The sequence below is a fragment of the Chelonoidis abingdonii genome, chromosome 5, assembly GCF_003597395.2.
Source record: "Chelonoidis abingdonii isolate Lonesome George chromosome 5, CheloAbing_2.0, whole genome shotgun sequence".
NCBI lineage: Eukaryota > Metazoa > Chordata > Testudines > Testudinidae > Chelonoidis > Chelonoidis abingdonii.
In genome coordinates, this window is record NC_133773.1 from 95,838,890 (window position 1) to 95,853,395 (window position 14,506).

The 14,506-nt window shown below is 41.7% G+C and overlaps 2 protein-coding genes across 2 annotated transcripts in view; one reads left to right on the plus strand and one right to left on the minus strand.

Moving 5' to 3' along the window:
- Window positions 1–6,328, plus strand: part of CORIN (corin, serine peptidase) — a 297,684-nt gene extending 291,356 nt beyond the window's left edge. The window contains exons 20-22 of the mRNA XM_075066492.1: window positions 564–835; window positions 3,033–3,166; window positions 4,188–6,328. Of these exons, the coding sequence (XP_074922593.1) occupies window positions 564–835; window positions 3,033–3,166; window positions 4,188–4,370 (589 nt within the window). The 3' untranslated portion in view covers window positions 4,371–6,328. The remainder of the gene's footprint in view (window positions 1–563; window positions 836–3,032; window positions 3,167–4,187) is intronic.
- A 5,430-nt stretch (window positions 6,329–11,758) lies between these two features.
- The window catches only part of ATP10D (ATPase phospholipid transporting 10D (putative)), a 36,597-nt gene continuing 33,849 nt past the window's right edge, over window positions 11,759–14,506 (minus strand). The window contains exon 19 of the mRNA XM_032774685.2: window positions 11,759–13,398. Coding sequence (XP_032630576.2) covers window positions 12,870–13,398 — 529 coding nt within the window. The 3' untranslated portion in view covers window positions 11,759–12,869. The remainder of the gene's footprint in view (window positions 13,399–14,506) is intronic.

The window sequence follows — 14,506 nt, forward strand, 5'->3', positions numbered from 1 at the left end:
TGCATAAACTAACAAGAGAAGGATGGTGCTACAGTTAAAATGCACGGATGGGAGTCAGGAGACTTTGCTCAGTTCTTCCACAGGCTTCCTCTGTGACCTTGGGCAAATATGAATCTTGCTGTATTTCACTTTATCCATCTATAACATAACTATGAAACTTTCTAACCTTATAAGAGTGAGGAAATTGTGAATTCATGAACGTTTGCGCACTGAGGCCTAGATTCACATGGGGGACTTACCCACCAGTAAAAACTTACGCCTATGTGCAAATCCAGCTAAGGCACAGTGGAATTCATAAAACTTGACGTTCTTCAGGCTCGCTCTCCTAAAGTCCCCTGGTGAATCTAGCCCTGTGTTCCTTGGGTGGAAAAAAGTATTATTTTGTGGTTTTGGTGAGATCTTAATTTTTAGTATAACCTCTTAAAGTAATATTTCTGTAAGTTATATAGTACCACTTGTGTGTTCAGTGCATTGCAGAAAGGTATCCAGAAGTCCTCAATTATACAACTGTGTATAAAAGAAATATAGGAGAAAAATTAACTTTTTTCCCCTCTCTTACAAAGGAGAGAAAATGCTGCAGTCTGGAAAGTGGTGTTTGGTATAAACAATCTGGATCATCCATCAATCTTCATGCAGACCCGACTGGTGAAGACGATTATCTTGCATCCACGCTATAACAGAGCAGTAGTTGACTATGATATCAGCATTGTAGAACTAAATGAAGATATCGACGAGACAAGTTATGTAAGGCCAGTCTGCTTACCCAGCAGAGAGCAGTTGGTTGAGCCAGATACCTACTGCTACATCACAGGCTGGGGACACATGGGCAACAAAAGTAAGATGAATGCTTTCCAGACTCTTTGGAGCACTCTAACCTTCTACTAACCAGATCAGCTACTTGGCTCCAATTGCAAACCACTGTCTCTTCCTCTAGTTATATACTTGTGCCTTATTAGGCCACTCGTACATAATCTGTATGTATTCACAAAAGGCTCTACCTGTGGTTAGAGCTTAGCTTGTCAAAGTCAGTAGCTTAAAGTTAGACTGCTAATGCCATATTTCAGCAGCTACATACATGATGTGATTTTTAAGAGTACTGCCCATCCAGGAGCTTCTGCTGAGGAAATAGCCTGAAAATCTTGGCTATACAGACACTCCCCAGTTTACGCAAGTGTTCCGTTCTGGAACGTCCTGCATAACTCAAATTTTGCGTAAGTCGGAAATGTATACCCAACCATTACGCAACCCCTCTCCCCCCACCCCAAAAGCCCCAAACCCTCCTGTTTCTAGCTTATGGAACTTTTTCTGTAAGTGCGGATTTGGAGAAATCGGGTTTGTGTAACCCGGGGGGATGGGGGGCATCTGTAGTCTGTTACTTGATTAAGCTGCATTTGAAGCTGTATTGAGAGTGTATCAAATGATCAGAGGGCGATAATGTTGTTAGCTGTATGCAAAGCTTCAGGCTCAAATCTTAGCTTGTTGCTTGACTAACCAAGATTTTTTTTTTTTTTTAACCAAAACTCTCCATAGCATGCTGTGGTTTGTGGCGTTATTTATCCCACCTCCAACCTAATCCCCGGGTGCCTCTTTTCTAACCAGAAAGGTTTTTGTTAATTGTAAGGGCCAGGGTCCCATGACACAGAGCACAGGGAAAATGTTGTGGCTGCTCTGGCTCTTAAGTACCAGTGATGTGGAAATATTTCTCTTTTTTTTTTTTTTATTGATTGTAATCATTAGCATGGGAAAGAGGTAAGCCCTGAACTCTGGAGACTAGGAACATTATGTTGAATGGTATTGAGGCTCTAGTGGGCATGTCAAACATGGGGTAACACTATTCATACCATTCACCATTCCTTTTACAACTGAAACATGTTCCACAATCCAGAACAATGACTTACATGCCACTGACTGGTGTAGTCTGTTTGCTAACAACAAATCCATTCTGTCCGCCTACACCTAGTCTAAAGGTAGCAGACCTAACGATGCAGTGATGATCTTTCATACCGTTGGACAATGGCAAAACGTTGTTTTGGTTCGGTTTTTTTTTTTCTGGCCAAAGCTGTCATGTTGTCAATGACATCACTTTCAAAGTTACAGGTTTCTAAGCACCATAAAACAATGGTGTTCATCTTTATTGCATAGTGGTTAGTACTTTGTACTCTAGGTTTAAGTTTCCCTTCACCTTTGAGTTTCAGCAGGGAACAAGCCTGCATTGGTCTCTTTGGAACAGGCTGAATGGTGTGATTGATAGGTTTGCTCTCTGATACGCTCTCTGAGGGCTCATCTACACAGGCATTTAGTCCATGGCAAGTCTAGCTCACCACACACTAAGTGGCTGTGCAGATCATGCTGCTATGCACTAAATGTTTCCTAGTGCACTTTCAGCAGCTCCTGTGTCAAAATGCACTAGAGAACTTTTAGTGTGTAGGGGAAGGGTGCACACAGACCATGTGTGCAGGTTAGAGTCACACCCCTGTTTGACATGAACTAAGCCCTCATGGAGACATCCCCGAGTAACACCAGCAGCTTTGAGGGGTTTATTATACCAAGTATGAGGGTGACAGTGTTGTTGTGAGACATGGCTTTTGAGCCCCAAGTATATGTTCCCTAATTATGCCTTCTTCCCGACCCCCAATCTCTAAAGCCCCATAACATGTCTTTTAAAGGCTCCCTTCCCAGTCTGTCAACTCTAAGCCTGATTTAGCTGAAGGCACAATATAAAATGCTTACCACTCTGGAATAGAAGGTGGGCCAATCCCCCCACATATACCACTCTCCTGTGAGCTTGAGAAATGTGAATCCCAACTTGTGGGAGTATATGAAACTACCTCTCTTCCATGGTAGTCTGTACTCGTGGAGGTGGGGGAAAGCAGTTCTGATCTTAAATACATGTTGAAAGCTAATTTTATCCTCAATACTAGTTTAAAGTTTAGCCTATCATAGTAGAAAAGAATGTTACAATCTCAACTAGCAATGACTATAAGAATTTCTTAACATTACAGTGTGTACTTCAATACAGATTTTTTTTTCAGTGCCTTTTAAACTTCAAGAAGGAGAAGTTCGTATTATCTCCCTAGAACAATGCCAGTCATATTTTGACATGAAGACCATCACCAACAGGATGTTATGTGCAGGCTATGAGTCTGGAACTGTGGACTCTTGCATGGTAGGCCTTTTTCTGAGTAGAAACATGAAGCAGATTTTTTAAAATAAAAATCTAAGAACCTATAGTATTTCAATAGGCACTAGAGGTTAGTTCTGATACAGAGATAACATTAATTTTCATAGTACTTATTTAGAAATGGACTCAAACATTTTTGACCCATTATTTATGTCTATTGGTACAATCAACTTTGAAATGCATTGATTAAAGTCTGCAATTCTGTCAGAGTCCGTGACTTTCCATGACCTCTGATGTGGCTGGTGCACCTGGTCCCTGCCCCAGTTGCTGCTCACCCTCAGCAGAGTTTAGGTATGAGGGGAGGGGGAAGCAGGCTCTGGGAAGCAGTAACATGCCCCTCACTCAGTTCCTAAGCAGAGGCGTGGCTAGGCAGTTCTGCATGCTGCCTCCACCTGCAGGCATTGCCCCTACAGTTCCCATTGGCTGCAGTTCCCGGCTAATGGGAGTCGCGAAGCCAGTGCATTGGCAGAGTCAGTGCATGGAGGTGCCTGGCCACGCCTCCACCTCGGAGCTGAGCAAGGGGCATGTCCCTGCTTCTGGCAAGGCACAGAGCTGGGTCAGGAACCTGCCAGCCCTGCCATTTCTCCCCAGCACCAGTGGGGCCCATACCCCTCCCCTAGCATAGGTCCTGGGCTGCCCACTGGCTCCTGCCTCTCCAAGTACCCCGGCACCTCTCCCCAGGACAGGTCGGGGGCTGTGAATTTTTGTTTACTGCCTGTAACCTGTCCCTGACTTTTACTGACTAAACTAAAACAGACTTACTTATAGTCTACTGCTTGAAGCCTTTAACTAGTAGTGCGTGTTAAGGAGCAAGCAAATCTTTTTCTTTAGTTTGTGTGAATATTTATTTTTTTGTACAAACATAACAGCCAACCAACCCTTATTGACAGTGTTTCATAATATTAGCGGTCCAGTTTGTAGGCTGTTGTATAGATAAGCTGAAACTCATTTTTACAGCTGCATTAGTCACGAAAAGCAGGTTGTGTTTTTCCCTCTCCCATTACAGGGCGACAGTGGAGGACCTCTTGTCTGTGAGCAGCCTGCAGGACGCTGGACATTGTTTGGTTTAACCTCGTGGGGCTCTGTCTGCTTTTCCAAAGTTTTGGGACCTGGAGTTTATAGCAATGTATCACACTTCATTGAATGGATTGAAAGACAAATATACATTCACACCTTTCTACTAAACTAATGCCAGAAGGGCAGTGTTGTGCTGGCATACAAGAGGCAAAAATCATTGGCCTTTGAAGATTGCACAACCAAGAAACTTAAGAGAAAGTTACAAGCCCTGTGTTGTTGATGGAGAGGTATGGAAAATGCAGCAAAAATAAATTGATTAAACTCTCTGCCCCTGAAGGTACACTGGGGCAGAAGACTATTTTTGCAATCCTTTGACTTTTCCTTTAGCTCCACTGTGTGCATTCCAAGCACAACCCAAGGCTTAAAGGAAGAATCAGCTGATTTTCTGCCTTTCAGATATTTAAATTAAGCTGTAGCACAGACTTAGTAAAACTATAAAACTTTTTGGAAAAAATAAACAGTAGAGCACACAGTTTTAGCCCACAATTCTTGCAGTGAAGAATAAAATCAATACCTTCTCAAAGATGACATTAAGGTCTATACTAAAATTAGCCCTCTGCTACCTCGAGTTTGCTCCTGTGTTAGCATAGCAGGGCCTTGTGAAAAATACAACCAGCATGGGAGAATGTGTAGTTCTTTGAGACAACTGGTAAGTGGATGCTTTAGATACTGTCACACTACAATTAGTTCAGACTACTGTTAGGTGAAACATTTACTTCTAAAATTCAGTAACTTCTGCTTTGATTAACCTAATGTAACATGTACCAGACAGTGTCCTATAGAAATATTCACTGTATTCATAAATAGTAATAGTGTTATAGATTTTTAAGTCACTGTTGCATTGCAGTGTCACTATAAGAAAAAACCTAGTGACATGACAGTATGTTTCATTGTATATTATGGGCTTAGGGGATGGCAAAATAACTCTCCCCGACCTCTAAATAATACAGCTGGGTCCACATTTCTCTAGTTCAGGGCTGCATCTAACTCATGCAAGATGAGTTAGCTTGTCGACATCCTAATCTCAAATGCAAAAAGGTGTGGAAATTACGACTTCCAGTAGCCCAGGCTCCAGCTTTCACCATAGGCTCAGCTAGTGTAACTTGGTGTAGCTCAGTTAAAGTCAAAGGAACCATACTATACAAACCCTCTGAAGCTCTGGCCCATAAGGGCCAGTTTGACAGCCTTGCAATAATAGTTTGGAGCTGGGTTCTGAAATACTGGATTTTTTTTTAGGAAGTTTTGTTTTCAGTATTAGGGGAAAAAAAATTAGAAAAGATGCTGTCATGAAATGAACGGCCTCTCCTGCCATCACCAAAAGAGGTACTTAAAGTTGGCTTTGATTTTTCTGTAAAGCACTGGAACACTGACAGCCATTCTATGTATATGTAAGCACTGCCAAGAAATAATAGTTAAGGTAATTTCTTATTTCCTCATTGATTACTTGGGCCTCAGCCTACCACCAGTTTTCAAGCAGAACTCCCCAGTAAAATAAATGAATTTGCTTAAAATCCACTGGCACTATATAGTCCACTGAATATAATCACCTTTGTTAGGAAAGGATGCATCCCAAGTGGCATTAGAAAGGAGTAGACAGTTTTTTTCCAAATCATTTCTGCCACAACATTCCATGAAAAGATATTTGTAATTTTATAAATGTATTTTTATACTGCTTTTTCCCCCTCTACATGTGCACATAATAGTGTATGTAGGTTTTAAAGAGTCAAACTTACTCTCTCATTCCAATGTATTAGTCCTTTCCTATGTATTGTCATATCTCTGACAATCAGAATTATCTAACAATTGTATCCCCATTTTAAGGTGATAAACACACATTTGTTGTTTCATTTCTGTCACAGCTACAGCTCCATATGGAATTAACATCGCACCAACTAGGCCGCTGTGTTTATTTCTACCATATTAAACAAATATGTACAACACTTGTCCAATAATTTCTGTGATCTAAAATAAACACGTTTTTATTCTTGCCAGAGACTTGGTTCAAATGGAAGGAGTTAGAGGCAAGGCTATACCTCTACTCTCTTGTGATTGTGTGTTTCAAATAGCCCTGAAACCATATTGGCATACATGTGCCAAGCTGCTCCCCATACCACTGCTAGCCTCTTAGCACAGTATCGGTCTGCTCAGGTTCTGTCTCTACAACTTACTCATATTTCTCATGGGTGTTATCGATACAGAATATTAATAGGAAGATAAGAAGTGTGACTGCTTACAAATATTTTGGATTAAATTACATTTTTGTAGTGGGAAATTAAAAAAAACAAACAAACTACTGAACCCTATAACCTTCTCTGAATATCTTTAGATCAGTATTTCTCTGATGACATTATTTCAGAATGATTAGCCTTGGTACGGACAAACAATAGGCAGAGTTTCAGCACTATGTAAATGTGCAGAGAGCAAAATATAGCCACTCAACTCACCAGCTGTAGTGTAACTAGACAAAGATTACATGAAGCCTTCCATCCTCTGTATGTTACAGTTGTACATTCACGACTTTGAATCAACTTATATGATAGCCTGAGGTTGCTAGGGCATTTTTACTGAAAAGCTATGCTTAAGGTGAACCATTATTTTCCACTTTGTACAAGAACACAAAGTTAAAGTTAATGCTTCAGTGTAACTAACCTTTCAACTTCACACTAATGTCTAAGACACATACATCATAGGTGGAGTGAGAACATCTGACTAGCAAACTGGCCTCATTAACACCCTCAGTGTTTTTTCCCCAGCTTTAATGTCAAGCCCCTTGTCATGGAGTGGCCCTTTCACTTTCTAGGTGCTCTCTGGTGGGCTCACGGCAGCCCTGCAAGCAGTCCCTCACCTCTGTTTCTCCTCTTGGTGCCTCAAACTCAAAAAGAGATTTTCATAAGTCCAGTAACATAAACCAGATCCTCAGGAAGGCTGTTAATGTAAAGTTCAAAATCAAACACAATCTTCCCTCCAGTCTCAATCTGGACACAGATCCAAACTCCCCTGCATCTCAGGGTCTTCCCTGCTATATAGCTTCCTAGCAGGGGCGTCTTCCCTGCAGGGGTCTCTCGCTCTCTAGTTTCCTGAACTCCCCTCCACCCACATTCCCCCCTGAGGACTCTATAGCTTCCTGTTGCTCTTACTGGGGAAAATTGGGATTCTTACACAGGTGTGCCTCTTTAGTAATCAGGGCTGGTTGACCCCCAGGCCTTTAGTCGGCAAGCTACCTATTATAGCCCTTGAAAGCACTACTGTTAGCCACTGTCCATAGCCCAGTTGTGCAAAGTATTGCTAGGCATAAAATCTACTGCAATCAGAAATAGTGAAACACTTTATCATCTCCCTGTTACAAAAATGACAGTGGCTGGTGGTGTGTGTGCTCAAACTCCATTCAAATGGTGGGAACTGGTTGTCTGTACTGAGACTAGTTACACGGATTCACCTTTTTACAACAGTCAAACTACGTAAAGAAAAAACCTTGCTATGCTAGAAGACACCTATCAAATGAAGAGCATGACTTACTTACCAGTCTGCAAAACAGTTTTTGTCTTAAGATTTATTACAGTCTAATGTTGCTATTGTTAAGTTTTGGGGGTTTTTTTGTAAAAAAAATTTCCTTTATGGTTCTCTACTTTTGGAGATTTATAGTAACATTAAAATTTGCTCTGGAAAACACTAATATAAAAAAATCAAAACTCAAGTCAATCAGGATTTGCTTGTACTCAAGATTTAAAAAAAAAAAAAATCAAAATTAAAAATGAATTTAAAAAAAATAAGGGGGTTGTGTCCATTTTTATGCTACATAAAGGTGGCCAGAAAAATAGTTTTAGAAGACTTATTTTTTAAACAAGTTAGAAGTTCAGGTCATGTATAGCCTGGGACATTTAGTGCTGACGGATGAAACAAGTGAAGTGATGACATCCCAAGTCCTAACATTTAGCTGTTAAAGAGACATTTACTCAAACTGATTAAAAACATTAACTTGTAGGGCTAATCCACACAATTTAAAAAGAACAAAACAAAAACACTTAACTGTGTAAGTGCAATGCTCTAGGCCTGGTCTGCACTTAAAAAGTTAGGCTGACATAACTACCACACTCACAGGTGTGAAAAGTTCACACACACACACACACACACACACACACCTTCCCCAAAGCCATAGCTATGCCAACCTAACCCCCACTGTAGACACACTAGGTCAATGAAAGAATTCTTCTGTCAACCTGGCTACCGCCGCTCTAAGAGATGAAGTACCAGCATCAATGGAAAACTCCCTATCCCGGCTGGGAGCAGCTACACTATGGGGTTACAGTGCCCTAGTTGTGCACAGTGAAAATGCAACACAAGTGTGGATGCAGTTTATACCAGTATAGAGATGCATGCAGTCCCAATATTTGGGGCTGTGTGTTATATAGATGCCTATAACCCCACCCCTGTCCCAATTTTTCATACTTGCTGTCTGGTCACCCTATTATGCTACAATGGATTCTCATAAAATGACTTAAGCCCTCTCTAAATCAAGGAAACACAGATCTGTATGTTATCAGATTACTGTGCACTGGTATAAACCTTTTATACCGGTGCAGCATGTTTTCATTAGAGTTTTGCACCAGTGGAACTATGTAGTTTTGTAGTGTATTACACACACACACACACTCAGGTGCAGGAGATGGTTCCTCTGTTTTTCTGAAATCCTTCTGCTTAGCTGTTCAGCATATTTCATAGAATCATAGATTATTAGGGTTGGAAGGGATCTCAGGAGATCTTCTAGTACAACCCCCTGCTCATAGCAGGACCAATCCTCAACTAAATCCCCAAATGGCCCCCTCAAGGATTGAACTCACAACTCTGGGTTTAGCAGGCCAATGCTCAAACCACTGAGCTATCACTCCGTAGCGAGAGGGTCAGACTTCAGAAAAACTGAGGAACTATCTCCTGCACCTCACATGTGTTCTTGCATCATCTGTTCTACCTTTGTATTTAGCTGTGACACTCTGAATACCTTTCCCAAACCTGTAGAAATGCCCTGTGTAAGCTTGTGTCTTTCACAAAACAAGCTGGTCCAATAAAAGATATTACCTCACTCATCTTGTTTGTCTAATGTCCTTGGACCAACATGGATACAACACATCAAACAAAAATAATTAGAGATGTCCTTACTGCTCTCAATTGCATTCTGAAAGAGGACTTGTTTTAAAATGAGCACTCAATGACAGCATGTGGTGATCTGAATTTGTATGAACTAATAATGCCTTTAAATATCAGTTCAACAGCAACCCCCCAGTCCTCATAGCATTTGTTTAAATTCTTTCAGAAGTCTTAAAAGGTGAAGAATAATGTAATATTAAACACTGAAAAAAATCTCATGCTGCAATTAAAGGCAGAGGCCTTCCGGTACCCTAAAGCACCCACGTACAAACAAACACAACCATACATTCTTGCAAGAAGAAAATTTCAGAAGGAAACAGAATAGAAAATGGGCTCAAATACTAATAATTTAATAGAAGCTGCACTTTTTGAGTTGTGTTTATTTCAGTAGGCCCTAGACTCTAATTATTCCCTATAGAGCTCCATGAATTGGCTATGTAACATAAAATAATTAAAAAAACAGACAATATTTTAAACAGCCTGGGCTAAAGAAACAGACCCAGATTCTCAACCTGCGGTTCCTACCGGTGGTTTGCAGAACAGCTGAAAGGTCATATGGTGCTGAATCTCTTCTGTGTTTCTAGTAGTTTCTATAGGAATCTAGGCTGTTAATTTACAGAAGTGTCTGGAGGCCTGCAAAAGCAGCTGACAGTAAAGAAGATGAGTCATTCTAGCCACTTCTGCTAGGGGTGGCTGTGATATAACAGGATGTTCTCAGGGACTGGAGCTGTCAATCACCCTTTGGAGAAGATTATCCAAAAGAGAAGGAAATGAGGTAATGAGGCAGCACACCCTGGTGAATGGGCACCAAATGTCAAGTAAGTGTAGGTAGGGCAAAAGGGATTGGGACAGTCAACAGAAAAGCACATGAAGGGGAACCAGGGAGAGAAACAGAAGAGGTGTGGGAGGAGGATACATATTATATGAAGAATAAAAGGAGATGCAGTGATTTGTTCTTTCAGAAACAAAAACTTCATATTAAACACAGTTAAATACGCATCTATGCCACTTCCCTATATTCTACCTGAAGAGTTGCTGTAGCTAACGGTCTACGTTATTCAGCTGTCAGCATTAAGGTGCCCATGCAATAGCAAACGGGAGGAGAGGTCTGTGCTATGAAAAAAACCTGAGAATCCTTGCAACGCACCAGTGTGTTGATGTCCCCTAAGTCAATGGAGTTTTGTTTACAACTAAGGTTGGAGGTTTGTCACAGATCACGGAAGTCACGGATTCCGTGACTTTCTGTGACCTCCGTTGACTTCTGCAGTGGCCAGTGTGCCTGGCAGCTCTGCGGGCTGCCTGCACTCAGAGCAGTGGCTTCGCAGCTCCCATTGGCTGGGAATTGCAGCCACTGGGAGCTGCAGGGGCAGCACCTACAGGTGGAGGCAGCCATGCCTCCGCCTAGCAGCTAAGCGAGGTGGATGTCACTGCTTCTGGGGAGCCCTCCAGGTAAGCATCGCCCAGAGCCCGCCTCACCCCCTCCCACACCCAAACCTGTTCCTGCTGGGGATTGGGGGAGGCATGGACCCAGGGTAAGGAGCCTGCCGGCCCCAACAACTCTCCCCCCCCACAGCACCAGCAGGGGTCCCAGGCCACGCGTTGCCATCCCCCACACCTCCTCCCCAAGTTTTCGTCAGGGTATATAGTAAAATCATGGACAGATCACAGGCCGTGAATTTTTGTTGACTGCCCGTGACCTGTCCATGACTTTAACTAAAAATACTCGTGACTAAAACATAGCCTTACTTACATCACACAAATAGGTGTGCGAGATCAAGGCAATAGCAGAATTTTTGTTCAGCGATATCGGTGAGTGAGGGTGCTACTGAGACAGTCAAGCTCACCTGGATTGGCACCCAATTCCTACAACTCCATTGGTCACAAGAAACTTCTAATGTGATCTGTATGAATCTATAAAGTTAGAAACTATTCTCAGCTTGGAGAAAAGTAGTTGGCCAAAAAGTAATTAAGCAATACAACAACAAAAATGATACTGGTTCATCTTGGGAACATTGTGAGGCATGAGGCAAACAGATGAATTGCTCCAACCACCCAAGAAATGCACTGATTCGAATGAAATATAAATTAAATAAATGAAGGGAGCTCTGATGGTACAAAGTTGTTATTATGATGCCTACAGTACTCAGACAGACCCTGATTCAGGAAAGCAGCCATGTTCAGGAGAAAACTTCAGTTCATGCTTAAAGTCAAGATATCTTGAATAGGGATGGATTTAATCAGGTGCTTAAGTATCCTGAATCAGGATCCTATTGCAATGCTAAGCATGACATCAAAGGCTTAAGGCAGATGATAGGCATGGAGGGGAGATCTGCCAGTTGTTTGTTTCAGGACTCCATCTCTCTTTTTTTTTTTTTTTTTGTAAATAAAGAAAAGAAATTGTCCTGGGGGGTGGGAAGATGGACTTCCTGTAGGTGAATCATTATTCTCCTCATCTTCCAACCCCCGCAGGCTCCTGAAAGCTGCCCAAGGTGGTGACAATCTTAGCAAAGCCGTGGTTCTTGGGAAGGAGGCATTATCCTAGGCTGTGTCTTCATTAATGATTTTCAGGAAGTCATCAGGGACAGTGTGAGAGGTGGAGCTTTCCAAAACAACATTAATGAGAAGGTGGTTAGTCAATTGGCAGGTGAAAAGGTAGGACTTATTTATCCTCACAATCCAAGTGAAAAACAAAACAAACCACAGCAAATAGGAATTACTGACATGACCTCTCACCCACAACAGAAACCAGCTTGGCCCTGCTTGTGCTAAGCAGCTCCAGATGTAGAAACCAACTTGGCCCTGCTTGTGCTAAGCAGCTCCAGATGTAGAAATATCCAGATCCTGTTGTATTAGTGTACCAAAACAGTGAGAGCCCACATGATACTGAAGGTTTTATTTTTTCATAAAATGGACTTTGAACATGACCAATGTGTTCTGTAAATCTTGTTGGTATGACCTTCCACGTTGATGTGAAACCATCACACAAATATTATGATCACAAAGAGAATGATCAGGATAAAAAACGTTTTGCAAAGAGGTCCTGGAGCGTGCAGTGGACCTCATCAGCACTAGTTGTCATTGCAACATCACTGGGTGAAGCAGATCACTGGGTGAAGCAGCAACACTGGGTGAAGCTCAGGATGATAAAGTCAGGGTCAACTGGTAAAAGTGTCTCCACCAGGATAGCCTTTAAATTACATCACTGTCATTTTTATCAAAGTTACTATGTTATGCAGTTAGCATGTACCAAAAATGATGAGTTCTTAATAAAGCTGGTACTTTCACAATGCTTCATGCCCATTTAGACTCTGGATACCTCATTAAGTTACTTAAAAGGTTTTAAAAAATACAAAAGGCTTCTGAATAAATTTGTGCATCAACTGACATGACCAAAAAACCTCAAAACCCACCAACAACAAAAAACTCGAATGTAATGTAATGCACCAATGCTTTTGTTTTTTTAAAACAGTTAACATTCCAGCTTTGCAGGGTATGTTAAAACATCCTGTTCAGTAAAAGAACAATTCAAACTGGCCTTATTTATTAGAGAAATTTCATTGCTGCCCTTTGCAAAAGTAAACTCCGGGATGCCGGCACAAGAATTATTAGTGCCATATGTTTCTGAATAGGTTTCCTTCGAAGAGTTCAAAAATGCAGCTCTCTCACAAGTCAGGCTGTTCACATCCCTGAATTCATCCTGTATGTCTGATATGAAAGAAGCCTTCTGCACTGACCTGTCTACTGGACAGGTATGAAAAGGTGTCTTAGACACTGGGATGTATGAAGAGTGGTCAGTACTTTCTCTTACTGATGCAGCATCTTCAGCAGACCTGGAACACGCCCGAGTGCCCTGGAAACCCATTCTGCACTTCCCAACACGATCATCCTTCCACTTTTTAATTGCTTCCTTCTGCTCCTCGGGGCTCAGTCTGTCAAGGTGCTTGGCTCTCAAAACTGGAGATGGAAACAAAGCCCCCTGAAGAACTCTGAATAAGTATCTAGAATATAAACAGGGGTTTCCAGTAAGCCATTCAGAAGCAGATTCAAGCTCTTCTCAGCAGTGCTAAAGGACGAAACAGGAGCATGCAAGGAAAGGAGAGGAGACATCTCTCCTATCACCCGGGCTGCAGCGATAGCCCTGCAATCCCAAAGCTGCAGTCGCCCCTGCAGCAATGATCTTTAGGCTTGCACACATAAATAACTGTGCCTGCAGTTTTGCACAAGAACAGGTTGTTAGGACCAAGATTTTTAAAAGTGGTCACTGATTTCAGTGCCTCAGTTTTTTGCGTGTTGGATGTGACACCCCTAGGCTCTGATGACCAGGGACAGTGTGTACTTGCACTGCAGCCATGGGCTCTCAGTAATGCTGAAAAGCAGGCCCTGTAGGTCTCAAAACAAAAACAATCTGTTTTGGCAACACTGCTGAAATTTTTCTGGCAGTGGGAGATTGAAAATGACTCAAAAGAACCTTATTTATAAAAAGTCTAAAAACTTTGCATTTAGTCTAACATGACGAATCAGCCACTTCTAAAACCAGAACCCTTACGTTTCACTGACTAGTCTGTCTGATTTAAAATAGCCAATGTGTTGAAAGCATTCTCCTGCCTCAGCTCATTATTGCTACAGAAAAGAGACACTTTGGGGATTTGATTTTTTAAATTAATTTAGGAAGGAAAGCAAGGGATTAGTGGCTGATGGTGGTACTGTAGGCCTGGGCTGAGTGGAGCCAGGCACAGTGTAGAAGGGATTACGTGGGCTTTTCTGATACAACTCAGCCCAGGCTTACAGTACCACCATCAGCTGGTTAGTTGCAAGGTCCGAGCCAAGGCTGAAAACCAGAGTGATATGTTTATGTCCTAAAGCAAAATGTATATCCTAGGTATGCTGTGCCCCAAGCCACAATTGGGAGGGACAAGTTGTATATTCCACAGCAGTAATCTCCTAATAACTTTTAGGAATCCACAGAGATTTTTTGAATATTTTGTCCATTTACAAAAATCCTGGGTTCAAGTTTTTTCAAAAAAAAAGAAAGAAAACATTTGAAAAAACTATTTCAGTAGTAAAAACAGGCCAATAAAGAGCTTCTCTGTGACATGTACATGATTC